Genomic DNA, 15,193 nt, shown 5'->3' with positions numbered 1-15,193 from the left:
CCGTCTTCTCCGTGCGCCGGTTTCAGCTCGGCCAGCCGGAAGCTCCCATGCGCACCATCTCCCAGCGCTGAGAGATAGGGACGGACGGGAGGAGCCGTCCACAACGCGGACCGGAAGCTCCCTGTGCGCGGCTTCCGTGCCCCTGTTTGTTTACAGGGGCACGGATCGAAGGGACCGCGGTGCAGGACATCGGCAGCACTGGAAGAGGCAAGTCCATGTTTATTATGTTTAACTAGCCCACCCCAGCACGGCCATAAAAAAATTTTTAAACCAGGATAACCCCTTTAATCGGTGACGCTTATATTGTATGTCATAGTCACCTATCTACTGTAATCTATTGCATGTTATGATTGTTATACGCATATACCATATTGGTTTTTCTTATTGACATATATTGTGTGCCAATATTTATCCTTGGTTACACCATTATTACAGTATTTGTGTATAACCTTTTGTACCCATGCAGTGACACAGCTTCATGTGTTTTGATAATTTTGTACAATGTGTGGGGAGGGGGACCAATCGTGCTTGTCCCCTCTGTTGTGGGAGGGGAGTCTTAATTCTTTTTAAATCTTTCTAGTTAATTAATAAAATTAATAGATACGAGAGAGAGACACACACACAAGAGAGAGAGAGAGAGAGAGACACACGAGAGAGAGAGAGAGAGAGAGACACGAGAGAGAGAGAGAGAGAGACACGAGAGAGAGACACGAGAGAGAGAGAGACACACGAGAGAGAGAGAGAGAGAGAGACACGAGAGAGAGAGAGAGAGAGACACGAGAGAGAGACGAGAGAGAGAGAGAGAGAGAGACACGAGAGAGAGAGAGAGAGACACGAGAGAGAGAGAGAGAGAGAGACACACAAGAGAGAGAGAGAGAGACACACAAGAGAGAGAGAGAGAGAGAGAGAGACACACACGAGAGAGAGAGAGAGAGACACACACGAGAGAGAGAGAGACACGAGAGAGAGAGAGAGAGAGAGACACGAGAGAGAGAGAGACACGAGAGAGAGAGAGACACGAGAGAGAGAGAGACGAGAGAGAGAGAGAGAGACACGAGAGAGAGAGACACGAGAGAGACACAAGAGAGAGCATTCATGGTGTGCATATTTGTGCAATCCAACAAACAACAAAAGGCGGACACTAAAGTCACAAAATTAAGTGAAGTGGCCCTTTTTCATTTATGCATTTTCATTTCTCACTCCCCACCTTCAAAAATCTGTAACTTTTTTTTTTAATTTTTCCATGTACATAGCTCTGTTTGGGCTTGTTTTCGGCTCAACAAGTTGCACTTCATAGTGATGTATTTATCATTCCATGCCATGTACTGGAATGCAGTGAAAATGACGAAAAAACGCATTTGCACCGTTTTCTTGTGGGCTTGAATTTCACAGCTTTCATTGAGCGCCCCAAAACACATGTCTATTTTATTCTTTGATTCGGTACAATCACGAGGATACCAAATTTGTACAGTTTTTATAATGTTTTCATGCATTAAAACATTTTTTAAAACCTTCTGTACAAAAATAAAATTCTTCACTTTGTCATTTTCTGGCACTAATAACTTTTTCATACTTCAGTGCACAGAGCTGTGGTGTCATTTTTTGCGACTTTTGATGACATTTTAATGCTTTCCAATACACAACAAAAACAAACAATGATAAAAACATCTAAAAGTGTGTCCAAAGCACACAAATCCAAACAAGGCAGAGCAACCCAGGATATGATAGTGCTGGTCTACCTGCAGAAGAAACCCTCCTCTCCAAAAAATGTAAGAATATAAGTAAGGCACCGTGCTTACCCACAAACCAAAATGTGGTTACCTGAATGGTTAAATGTATTTAACTGGGGAAACAATCCCAGTAATACTATTGGGACCAGGCACCAAAAAAAACGCCTGTCACCTTGGTGGTGACAAGGTCTTGCAGTGGAATGCGGTGGGGGGGAGCCAGGGTGAAGACCCCACGCGTAACGCTAGCAACCTAGCTTCCTCAGGGGTGCTGTAATTGCTTTGTGATGTCCGTTATATAGGGAAGCGTCCCTCGTGTGTCAGGGAGTCGAGTCATGTGACTTCCGGCGGAAGTGGCATGCGTGACGCCTAGAGGGTTCCTACCTCGTAACTATCATGCCTGGATAAGTCTAAGTATTTGCGCCTGCACCACACCGCACGTTAAAACACCCGCGCTGATGCCTGCAATGTAATTCCGAGTTACTATAAAAGCCGGTAATCTAAAATCCAAGTTATAATTGTCGGGGCGGCCGGCGTGTGGATAAGAGAGCCCGATAGAAAGGTGCATGTTTAAACAATATGCTAGAAAAAGAACTCACTAATATCTAAAAGATAAATGTGCATGCGCTAACTTATAAATACATAGTGCTAGCATATAAATATATACATCCAAATAAATAACCAACACATCATAATGTTCCGCATATGGCTAAAGAATAAATATTCATAATGATAACATACATATATCACGTGACATAAATTAACCTGTTAACGTTCAACGTTCGATATATCGGACGCTGAGCCGAACCGGCATCGGGAAACTAGGGGTGCCGGCTGTGACTGATAGCCGGCACCACAGTGTAACACCCGCGATCGGAGATGTCTCCGATCGCGGGTGCTTAACCCGTTAAATGCCTCTGGGGGATCTTTCCTCCATGATCGGCCCCCCCGAATCGTTTTCGGGGGGGCACCGATCATTGCTATAGCATCACTGCGGTCCGATCTGGACCCCAGTGTTACCTGCAGGAATTGCCGGTTAGATGGGGTCGGTGACGTCATCTTAATGGCAGAGTGCCAGCCTATGCAAGTGCATAGGCTGACACTGCTAATGCCCTGCAATACATAAGTATAAAATAAAATAATAAATCACTAAAGATGCCCAAAAGCCCCAAAACATAAAGAGACATATAACTAAAAAAAAAAGTCTAAATCATAACACAAACCCCACATATAAAGTATCACCGCGCCCGTAACAACCCATAGAATAAAACTAAGTAATTATTGAACCCGCACGATGAATGTCGTAAAAGAAAACTGTTATAAACCCTCCAAAAATTATGATTTTTACCTATTCAATCCCACAAAAAATGCTATAAAAAGTGATCAAAAAAACATATGTACTAGAATGATACTGGTGCAAAGTACAACATGTCCCACAAAAAACAAGCCATAAACCAGCTCTGTAGCCAAAAACGTAACAATGTTATGCCACTTGGAAGACGGCAATACAGAAATTATAGATTTTTCCCCACATTAGGGTTTTATTTGACAAATTTAGTAAAACGTAAGAAAATATATTCATGTCTGGTATCCCCGTAATCGTATCGACCCACAGAATAAAGATAACATGATTATTAGTCTATACGGTGAACACAAAAAAAAAAGTAAAAAATCTAGTAGAGAATTGATGCTTTTCTACTCCTACTCTCAAAAAGAAGTTCCTAAATTTTCAACAATAGGTGATACCAACCCCAAAATGGTAACACTGGAAAAAGCATCTCATCCCACAAAAAAAAAATGCTGTCACATGGCCCCAATAAAAAAAAAGCGAAAATGTTATAGCCTACAAAAGGGGCCAATGAGGAAAGTAAAATCCTGGCAGCTGCAGGGCGCTCCTTCCCTTCTGCGCCTCGCTGTGCACCCATAAAACAAGTCACGGCCACATGTAGGGGGTCTCTGTAAGCGGGAGGAATTGTAGAACAAATTTTATGGTGGGTTTTGTATTTTTATCTTTTGGAAATGTGTACATTTTAGGGCTAAATGAACGTATAACCGGCACAATTTGACCATTCTAAATGTCGCCTCCATTTTGATGTAATCACTATGAAGATCTCAAGGGGTTAACAATCTTCGTAAAATCTGTTTCTGATAGCTTGAGAGGTGCAGATTTGAAAATGGGTTGGTTATATAGGGGGTTTTGATGCTAAATATGTAAAATTTCATTAAAAACTGTATTTATCCCCAAAATAGTCAATTCTGAAAATCCGGAAAAGCGCTATTCGATTTGTAAGCCGCGCGACATCAAAATAAATTATCCAGACATTTCAAAAATGGTGAAAATGGAAAGTAGAAATATGGGAAATGTTATTCAGCAACTTATTTAGGTGGTAAATCTATCTGCCTGAAAACACAATGATTTCGAATTTCAAAAATGGCAAATTTTGAAAAAAAATTTATCATAATTTTTTTTTTTTGTAAATAAACGCAAAACTTATGAGCCAAAATTTACCACAAAAATGAAGTACAACATGTGGGGGAAAAACAATCTCAGAATCGCTTTGATAAGTAACAGTGTTCAAAAGTTTTAACCATATAAAGCGACACATGTCAGAATCCAAAAAATGGGACTGAGCCTTAAGTCGTAAAATGGCTGCGTCCTTAAGGAGTTAAATACACAATGGGGGTCATTTACTAAGGGCCCGATTCACGGTTTCCCGACGTGTTACCCGAATATTTCCGATTTGCGCAGATTGTACCTGAATTGCCCCGGGATTTTGGCGCACGCGATCGGATTGTGGCGCATCGGCGCCGGCATGCGTGTGACGGAAATCGGGGGGCGTGGCCTAACGAAAACCCGACGTATTCGGAAAAACCGCCGCATTTAAAAACGGAAAATGTGTCGCTCAGGATGCGCTTACCTTCACTCAGCCGGCCTTGGTGAATTCCGGCGCGTTCAGATGCTTTTCAGCGCAGCAGCGCCACCTGGTGGACGGCGGAGGAACTACCTTATTAAATCCCGACCGGACCCGAATCCAGCGCAGAGAACGCGCCGCTGGATCGCGAATGGACCGGGTAAGTAAATCTGCCCCAATGAGTATAAATACAAATACATAGGTGCATCAATTGTAGTTCAAACAACAACAGCCAAGTCAACTCTAAATAAATGGATAAATAAATAAACCCCATACGTGCACTCACACATACTTTTATGGGCCCATGAACATCCATACCACCATTCCATACTATAAAAATACAAAATAAAGTGCAAATGCATATGCCGAAAATTGCCGGCGCCAACAGGGACCAAAAAAAGGGACATCAATTCAAAAATTTTTTAAACAAAATCATGTGTAATAAAAAATATATATAAGAAAAATGTAGAAAAAAAAATATATCAAAGAAATTCATATATTATATTATTTCGTTGAATGCGCCTGTGAATGACACGATGGAGACCAGATCCGGACGCACTCAGGTACCCAACTAGAAAGGCAAGCATATGGTGGGTCCAATCAGTGAATTCCAACCTCCTATCAGGGTGGTGCCAGATGGCCATGTACCACCACAGGTAAACATGCGTTTTTCCCGTGCCTGGTCCCACTTTACCCAATAGTATTACTGGGATTGTTTCCCCAGTTAAATACATTTAACCATTCAGGTAACCACATTTTGGTTCATGGGTAAGCCTTACGGTGCCTTATATTCTTACATTTTGTGGAGAGGAGGGGTTCCTCTGCAGGTAGGGGGAGTTGGTGTTTTGCAGGGTGACCAGCACTATCATATGCTGGGTTGCTCTGCCTGGTTTGGATATGTGTGCTTTGGACACACTTTTAGATGTTTTTATCATTGTTTGTTTTTGTTGTGTATTGGAAAACTAATAAAATTTTATTTTCTTTGATCATATAACATATGTCTATGTTTTCATTTTGTTTAAGAAGTTTTTGGTAAAGCTTTGACCGCTTTTGACCATATCAGATGATTTACTGGAAGCACATAAAACTCTTAGGCTATATTCACACTGCCGTTGCCCGCCCGTACCGTACCGTAGCGGGCAACGGCAGTGTACGGGGAGAGGAGGAGGAGGTGAGCGCAGCTCACCCCCGCCCCTCTCCATAGCAACCTATGGCGCACGGCGCCGTATTACGGGAAAAGATAGGACAGGTCCTATCTTTTTCCCGGGTACGGAACGGTACGGTGCCGCCCTTCTCCCTACCCCTCTAGACATCAACTCTTGGATAAAGGTAAAGGTCAGCTTCAATGTCACTACTACTAGACAATGACTAGATTCCAGATTCTTCCAAGGGACAGTTTGATTTTCGATTATAGGTTTAGGAGTTATATTTATCATTTTTTTGCCACTAATATTTGTGTACATCAGTTATTGACCTGAGCTTTGCAGAGCTCAATAATTATTAGTATATTTTTCTATTATTACTACTACACAATGACGTAGATTCCAGGTTTTTCCAGGGGACAGGAAACTGATGTCCGGAGGGGACCCCATTCTATTGGCTTCATGTTGTTTTCTGTCTGTGGAAAGGGGGGGATCCCTCCTCTCAGTGCCGTTGTTGGACATGCCAGGGAAATATGCATATTCAGACACTGATTTGAAGCAACAAGCTTCATTCACTGCCAATTGAATTTTGATTATAGGTTTATGAGTTATATTATTTTTTTTTTTGCCACTAATAGTCGTGTACAGCAGTTATTGATCTCAATAATTAGTATATTTTTCTATACTACTGTAATTTGTTTAACCACTGGATATTTGAGTCATTTCAGATGCAGAACATAGGAAAGTGGTCTAGAATTGGTGTCACCAATTGTGTTGGAGCAGCTCTGCAAGTTGCTGATCTACCAATTGGAGCATTCTTTATATACTTTTTCCAGGCCAGCCTTACATTACCCCCAGATTAAACAGTTGAAATGTGCAACATTTGGTAAAATCAGGATGGTCTCTCAGACTATTTCAGGCTGATGTTTTTCTCTCCAAAAAGGTTGAGATTTATGAAGACTCAGACTGCCTGGCATACATTTGGCCTGGGATTACAATAAAATGGCGAACAAGGCATGATAAATTCCCAATTTAGTGTTTGCCACAGGACCAATCCAGTGATAAAATTATTTGTCTCTATTCCATCAGCATTCATGGTGTGCATATATGTGCAATCCAACAAACAACAAAAGGCGGACACTATAGTCACAAAATTAAGTGAAGTGGTCATGCATCAATGAATCATGCCAAAAATTCAAGAACAAAGGGATGCAATAGTGACCCAAATAAAAAAAATATTTAAATCTTTATTGAATTTATACAACATACAAAGGATAAAAACTAATAAAAAATGTAACCCATGTGTTACATTAGACACGGTGCTCCTGAGCAGAGCTACAGTGATGGTGGTATGTATACAACCTTATATCAGGTATCTCCCTTCTTAAGCACTCTATCATTAATACCTTATTATATCTTTTCATCTTAGCACATTTCTTTTCACTCATCCCCCTCCCCACCCCTTTTTTTTTCTGGGATTCACCTTTCTTTCATTGCTACCTTGGGTAGCCATACTCACATTTTGGTTTTCCACTTTTCGGGACCCCTAGTATTGGTTCTTTGGTCCCCTGACAGGTTTGCTCTTATCATGCACAGGTCTTGTTTCACCTTTCTTGATTTTGATACTGGACATTCCTGATATGCCCTTTATACTCCATGTGAGATTTCTTATTCTTCTAATTTTTGTTTCTGATATAGTTTGTGGAGACTTCGTCATACCATCAATACCAGAGTGATCTTAGAATCCTGACCAACCCACTCCGTGTACTCAGACATGACCCTTTATTCTACATCTCTTTGAAGATTTTGGAGAAGAAATCCTGCCAGTACATCTAGCCATAGGGTGCATTTTGGGATTAGACAGTTATCCCTTACCTTTTTCCTGTGTATTGCTCTTGATTAATTGATACCTCCTCTTAGAATGGTCGACTTGTCCTCCTATATTCTTACATTGTCCTCCCGCGTTGTTCTTTTTCCTGTGTATTGCTTTTGATTAACTGCTACTTCCTCATAGAGTGTTCGATTTGTCCTCTTATATTCTGCCAGATATGGCTCGCCTTGGCTGACTTGGCCTCAGTTTTTTGTATACTTACTAACCTATTTAATCATTGGGTTCTGTGTCCCTTTGGGGTGTTTTCTCTCCTCCTCCCCTCCCCTGGATCATGCAGTCGCGCTTTACTTTTAATGTGTAATATTGCAATTGTTTAAATTAATTTATATATTCACCCTTAAATTTACATATTTTTCGATATATCTTAGAGGGTTTGCACTGTCAATTAGCACACTTTTATGCAAGTCTGCTTGTATACATTTATGTTTTTCTCTTTTTTCACCTTTTTGATCACTGGTTCACTTTTCCTTGATTGTAGTACGGATATTTAATTATCCATGAAATTTACTTGAATTTTTTATGAGACCTCTGCGTCTAATTTCGCTGTAATTTCTCACATGCGATACGCATTGCTTTATGAGGACTATTTCGGCGATGATAATCATTCATCTTTACATACTTACGCTTACCAGTATTTAGGAGTTCTCATTATCACAAGTGTATCGCGATTTCTCCATCGGCGTCTTGCTCTCAGCTTTCTTTGTATCCATAGTTACCTTTTTCACAGGTGAGCGGCTGTGTTTGGGGAGGGGAGTGGGCAGGTTCTTCAAGTGGGACACAGTGCCACACTATATATGCTTTACCTAGTCTACCCCTGAGGAAGTCACATTGGTGAGGAAACGCGTGGGGGGTCCTGCCTCCCCCCACTCTGCCTTCTATCAGTTGTGAGATCTTGCTACTCTTTACTTCTCTTTGATCTATCACGGTTTACCCCATTCATGTGGAAAACTCCACGTGTCTTGATTCATTGCTGCTACACTTTGCACTTTGTTTTCCACCATTCTTGCTGAAAATTGCTGCTATTTATGTACCTGTCAATATGTCATTGTTATTATAGCAATTGTTTAGGGACCCGTGCATACCCTTGTTATTTATTCTTTGAGTTAGCTTGTTCTCTTCTCTTTATTTGAGCTATTGTATTTGAGTGTATACAGGCAGTTTGGAGGGGAGTATCACTGTAGCCCTGCTCAGTACGCTCAGGAGCACAGTGTCTGATGTAACACATGGGTTACATTTTTTAGATGTTTTTATCCTTTGTATGCTGTATAACTTCAATAAAGATTTAAAGATTTGTTTATTTGGGTCACTATTGCATCCCTTTGTTCTTGAATTATTGGCATATTTGTGCAATGTAACAATTTATAGCTGAACTGTTGGAACTCAAAATGTTTTTGCAACAATAGGACATATTTAAACAAGAAAGATATAGCATATTTGAAATGTTGCAAAGATGGCATAAATATAAAAGTTAGTGAAGGAGAGTAAAGTTTAGTAGGGTTCTCCAAAACCATCTTATTCAGCTGAAACAAAAAAAAGACTTAGAAAATCCCCCCAAAGTTTATATTCAAACAATCATTACAACATTCTTCTTATCTAGTTTAAAAAAAAATAAAGATATACCTTTCTATTAAATTGTTTTTGGTTTCTCGCGTTATATCAGGTGCTGCTGGCCATGACTGAGAAATAGCTTCTTCCAGTTTTGTACTGTCTAGACACGGAGGGCAGATTATCTCAGTATTAGACAAGGAAGATGAGAACTCCAGCTGTCTTAGTCCAAGCTCTGCATTATGTCGTGTTGATAAGAGCTGCAGTGCAGAAGCAGCAGAGCTCATACTTGGTGCTTTGTTAGAGGCACAACTCTCTTCTTGGACACCACCAACAGATGATGAGTAATTTCTTTGCAATGTTTCAGAGGCAATTTCTGGAATATCCTGGGATATGACAGTGGAAGCACTTGATATAACATCAGGTGATCGTTCTCGAGTAGGTGAAGACTGGGGAACTACCAAAGGTTCATAACTTTGATGTTCAATGGGAAGGTTAGATGAAGGATCCTAAAAAAAAAAAAAAAAATCATTTGAATTTTCATGACTATTGACACAATGAAACATTTAAAAAATTAATACAGTAGACTAATAAAAGTAATGTAATAACTAATGTATAAGGAATAGCATTACAATGCTAGCCAAACAATACCAAATTATTGCATTTACCAGAATAAAAATACAACAAATTCATGATGACTCAAGACACAAATTTCAACATTTAAGTCTGAGATAACTCTCATCTTAAATCTTATCTAGTGTATACTCGATCCTTTCCCCTGCCAGGCATTTCTGGAAATGTCACATTATTGGCCAGTTTATAGACATGGGCACCTTCATGCAATTTAGATTCAAAGTGTAGTATTTTATGAACAAGTGTATAAAAATTGACTGATCGTAAAAATGTCCCACAAAGAGAAAATCTGCTTCACATCATCTAAATGATGAACTGTGTAGACTGTATAGCTCAATCATATGTTCACATGAATAAATCATAATTAAATCAATAAAAATAAAATAGACAAAATCTGCTTTTAAAAAAAGATTAAAAAGGTAAAGGCACCCCTAAAATACATACAAACACACACACAAACACATATAAATGTAAATATACACACACACACATATATATACATGTAAATATACAAACACACATATACATTGTGGCAGGGTAACTGCCAATAAAACAGATTTTGGGTATGAAAGGTGTATTTTGCCTAAGGAAAAGCTGAACAGATGGCAGACCTGGGAAAGTTGGGTCTGTTTAATGTGCATCCAGCTGGAAATCCTGGTGCAGACTTCCAACAATGGCTCCACCCTGGGGAAGAGACAGGCTACGTCAAAGGCCTATGGAGCTGTGGCAATTAGGTGATACTGTGAGTTTTGGGGGTGCCTGGCAGTAGGCCAGCACCTGGCGAGGTAGGGAACCTCTAGGGCATAGTTCGTGCCAGAGAGGCTTAGGCTTTATTTTTGCGGTTTTGTTTATTTTGTTATAGTGCCGAATAAAACTGGCTGCGGTCAGTTATACCTAAATAGCACAGTGTGGACAGTGAACTTACTTGCGTGCTGAGTTGTGCCCATCTACCCCAGGAAACGACGATCCTGGACCTAATCCCTTACATATGGTGGAGGTATGCTATGAAACAAAACCGCAAACAAATTGTGTTGCAGCAGGATTTAAAGGGCCAGTAGCCCATATGACAGACTGACTCTAAAGATTATGGTGTTTGAGGAGAGACACGCAGACCCAGAGACTGGTGGTTGCTGCTGGTAACACGGTGGAGCTGAAAAAAGCCTAAACAGAAAGCTTATATCTGAGGAGAGAGACATACAGAGACCGTTGCTATTTTTCTTGAATTCTTGCCATGGGTCCAATGGATGACTTTAAGACACTTGTGGCAGATGATGTGGGAGGAAGATCTTGAAAAGCAGAAAGGTTATTTCCAAAGTGACCTGGCAGAGATTGAAGTGAAACGCTATGCTGCTTGGGAGCAACTAAAGAGGTCCCTGGAAAAACAGACTTCTAGACAACATGGATGTTCTACTACACCAGGTGTTTCCACCTGTATGCCCTACACTGCCTGATGCTGCTAGGAGGCCTGCCAAGCCAAGCGGATGCCACTCCATTGTCCAAGGAGCCTGTGAAGTGTCTGCAAATCCAGTGAAAAACATGGTGAGTGCAGTTGCCAAGACAACCAACTGGATCAGGTATGCAGATGCCTTAAAATGGACTGTTGTGTGGCTGAATGTCCTGCTGCTAAATGGCCTAGTGTGAAAAAGTCTCTACTGCAGAGCAAAGAGGTGGTTGTTAAGGGCAACCATCAGTGGCAGAATGTGGCTGTCTCATCTGTGCAGCAGAAGGAGCCATGTTTGAGGTGCAAATGTGTGGATGTCTGTGTACCTCATTGTCCTCAAGTCAGGAGAGCAGAGAACATGCCAAATAAGACATGCGAGTTGTTGGTGGGTGGAATCCCGCTATTAGCGGACCTGCACTGTCTTCAGCCTTGATGTTTCTGAGGAGCGAACCTAAGACGGGTAAGACTGTACTGATTGATTTTAAAACTGGCTTTGGGACTGTGACTCATTAGCTTGAACTCTGTTCAGACCTGGAGGTCAAGTTCAAACTTGGCAAAGACTTTGCTTATTTAGGGCATTTGTGGAAGAGTATCCCAAATGGTGCCAAAACTGCCTATTCCTGGGAAAAACCTCCCGCACAGTGTTCTGTACAACAGTCTAAAAGAGACAGTACAGAGAAGTCACAGGCAAAACTCCCTGAGGGGACGGTGGGTGGAGTTTCATTATCTGGCAGTCTGAACTGTGACCAAGATGAGTTGAATCCACACAATGAGAATGTACAGGTGGGATTTGTCACGCAAAAACTTGTACTAAAATTGACACTGAAGTAATGTCATGCTTTGTGAATAACCTGCCTTTAACCCATGATTGTATCACAACACCTATTCAGGTAAATGCAGAGTGTGAACAGGCAGGTAAAGGTGCAGCCAATTGTAATGAGGGGGTTAGCTCAAGTGTGCCCCTAGAGGTTGTGGGTTGTCGTGACAAAGATGGCAACACTGATAAGTTTGCTGTAACTAATGGTAACCAATATAGCAATGCTCCCATAATGGCTTCTTGTGAAGCTAATGTAAATGATATTGACCATGGTTCACTCCCAGCTCAGAGTAAAGTGAACACTGATAAGGCTGAATTGCATGAGTGCGAACTGAGCCCCAATATTGTGGATAAGCTTGCCAATACAGATGAGGTCTATGATAAGGATGACCATGTATTTTGGCCTACTGATATATGTTCCACTAAATGCTTTCATACCCCAGAATCTGGGGAATGTGAGGATCCACAGTTTCAGTCACTGGTTGATGACCAAGAAGGTAAAATGTCTGACAACCAGAGGTCTGCTGCACCTATGTTCTATGAGGAGGCTTGTTCAAAGGATACAAGTGTGAACATTGCCAGAAAAGCCATCCTCAAAAAGGAACATCAAATGATAACTGCTTTAGGTAAAAAGTTATATGAATTCTGTATTTGTCATATGTCTTTTATAAAAAGAGATGCTGTGAAAAGACACAAATTGCAGAAGCATGAAGTGAAGATATATATCTGGTACTGTGGGTCCTGTGATGCACTTTTTACAAAGAAAAGTGAATGGGACGTTCATTTTTGTAAGTTTCAAGGGCAAGACCGGAAGTTCCGAAAATGTGGTGTTGGCTTCCATGATTAATATAATGATTATACTGATTAATTCCATGATTAATATAAGGTTTGCCAAATATATGACCAGGCTGAAGTTTGTGAATGGACAGGTTGCAAGTGAGACTACAAGTCATGGAATTGCTGAGGTGGATCCTGATTGTAGAGAAGAACAGTGAAAAAACTGGTGGAGGAGTGGTGACCACAGCAGTACATGGATGTGAAGCAGAACAACACCTGCCTCAATTCCACTCCGTTTCTTCTAATAAGCCCAGAGGTAAATTGTTGGAAGAATCTAATCTGCCAAACCAGTGCATGACCACATACAGGGGCAAATGTACACTCCAAACTACAAGCGATGAGATGATCAATTGCAAAATCACCTGCTAGCAGATGGTGAGGAAGACAACTGTGTTATTCCGAGTCTAGTTGTGAGTGAGCTGTGTGATGGTTTAAAAGGTGTTATGAAGAAACAACAATACTCTGGAAAACCTAAAATGGAAACTGAGGTCATGGATTGTGTTGTTCACCAAGAAGGTATTTGTGAAGTGGGTGCTGTGCCAATAAGAACCCTGCAAGTTCCAAATCTAAAGGAAGAGCTGATTGACTTTGAAAAAGTCCAGCAGGCACCGGTTGCTGTTACTTGTAAAGGTGAGCTACAATTATATGATAAAAAGATGGCTGTAAAAGGTGTGACAGAAGAGGAGAATCTGTTGTTAGGTCACACATTACTTCTGACAGAAGAGTACCAGACGTATCAAACCAGGAAAAATTATGAGAGGGCATCAAATGTCAAATGTCTTATCACCCAAAGACCAACTAATGGATCCAGTGTGCGCACCAACCATGAGGAAGAAATCAAAACTTAAAGTAAACTACAAAGGGAGGTGTCACGAAAGGCCCTCGTGATCAGAAAAGACAAGCACTGAGCGATATTTCTTAAGGTTTTATTCCAGTATAATCACAAGTTACATATCAGCTATGTCCTCAGATAGAGCGCCGCAGCTTGCTCTCCTCACAAAGGTTCATCAACAACTGCCTCTCAAAAACAGTTTCAAAACACAGCTCCACACCCAAATCCACCCCCACTACCTCTGCTATCTGGTTATCACCTAGTAGGGGGTGGTGGGAATTTATTTCCCTAGTACAGCAACCCCCACTGGAGCTGTGGGGGTCACTTAGACCTCTGGAGGAGGGTAGAACATTCCAGGACTACAAACTTCCAGAGGTCCATGTTACACACATGATTATATACGAATACACATGTAACACAATACAAACCCCATATAGTGACATTTCAAGCATACGTCACAGCCTACCGTGACACCCCTCCCCCCATGACAGGCAGTCCTCCAGACGACCTCTTAACAGGGGGAGTCCTGAGGCGCCTTAAGTCGGACAGGGGGTGTCCTTAGGTAATAATAATCCGTCCAGCTACACCTGGGTGGGTTCTGCTTCATGTCCAGGCAGTAGGGATAATCCAGGTACTACAGGTTTTGTTCACTAGGGCGAGTCTGAAGATAATCTGTCATCTCTTTTTCCCTGATTTGGGATGTGACAGAATACACATGGTGGATATTCTCCATTTCCGGTTTGTTGTGGGCTCCCAGCACTGTCCTCTGTTCTCTGTCCCTTCTGTTCTCTCCCATTATTTTTCCTTCAACAATAGCTCCAAGTGTTGTATCTGATGGCTGTATCACCTCATAGCCGGCTGTATCTGATGTCTGTATCACCTCATAGCCTGCTCTGTACACATTCTGGGTACTCCCTGAGGCCACCAGTTCTTGCTTGGTTTTTGCTTTCCTCCCAGGATATCTGTCCACCTCCCCCTGACTTACTGCAGCCACTGGGTGTACTGATGCAGGGACAGGGGTCAGCAAGGGAGATCTCCTAAGGCCTGGACAGAAGGCTTGTATATGTTCGGGACAACCACATTTAAAACATTTTCGTAAAGCAGAAGGTTCCCCACCTGGCAGCACCCTGGAGGCTTATGAGGATAGAGATGACCTTTCTTGTATGATGCGTTCATTACCTCCTGTGACTGGGCTGGTGGGTTGCACAGAACTTTTGCGAGTGGCAGAGCGGCTTTCTGCATACCTGTCTGCCAGTCGTGCGGCCTCCTCTGCAGTCTGGGGCTCACGATCCATTACCCACTCCTTAATTTCCACAGGACATCTTTCCAGAAACTGTTCTTTCAGAAATAGCTGTCACAGTTCCTCATAGGTCTCCGTCTCACACCCAGAACTCCACTGATTAAGGGCATGAGATA

General features: G+C 41.6%; 1 protein-coding gene across 2 annotated transcripts in view; it reads right to left on the bottom strand.

Moving 5' to 3' along the window:
• The window catches only part of EDC4 (enhancer of mRNA decapping 4), a 688,366-nt gene that overhangs the window by 225,156 nt on the left and 448,017 nt on the right, over window positions 1-15,193 (bottom strand). For both annotated transcript variants that reach the window (XM_072117764.1, XM_072117765.1), the window contains exon 18: window positions 9,293-9,726. In XM_072117764.1, the coding sequence (XP_071973865.1) occupies window positions 9,293-9,726 (434 nt within the window). The remainder of the gene's footprint in view (window positions 1-9,292; window positions 9,727-15,193) is intronic.

The sequence above is a fragment of the Engystomops pustulosus genome, chromosome 7, assembly GCF_040894005.1.
Source record: "Engystomops pustulosus chromosome 7, aEngPut4.maternal, whole genome shotgun sequence".
Classification (NCBI taxonomy): domain Eukaryota; kingdom Metazoa; phylum Chordata; class Amphibia; order Anura; family Leptodactylidae; genus Engystomops; species Engystomops pustulosus.
Note: the sequence above shows the minus strand (reverse complement) of the source record. Positions and strands in the feature narration are given on the sequence as shown.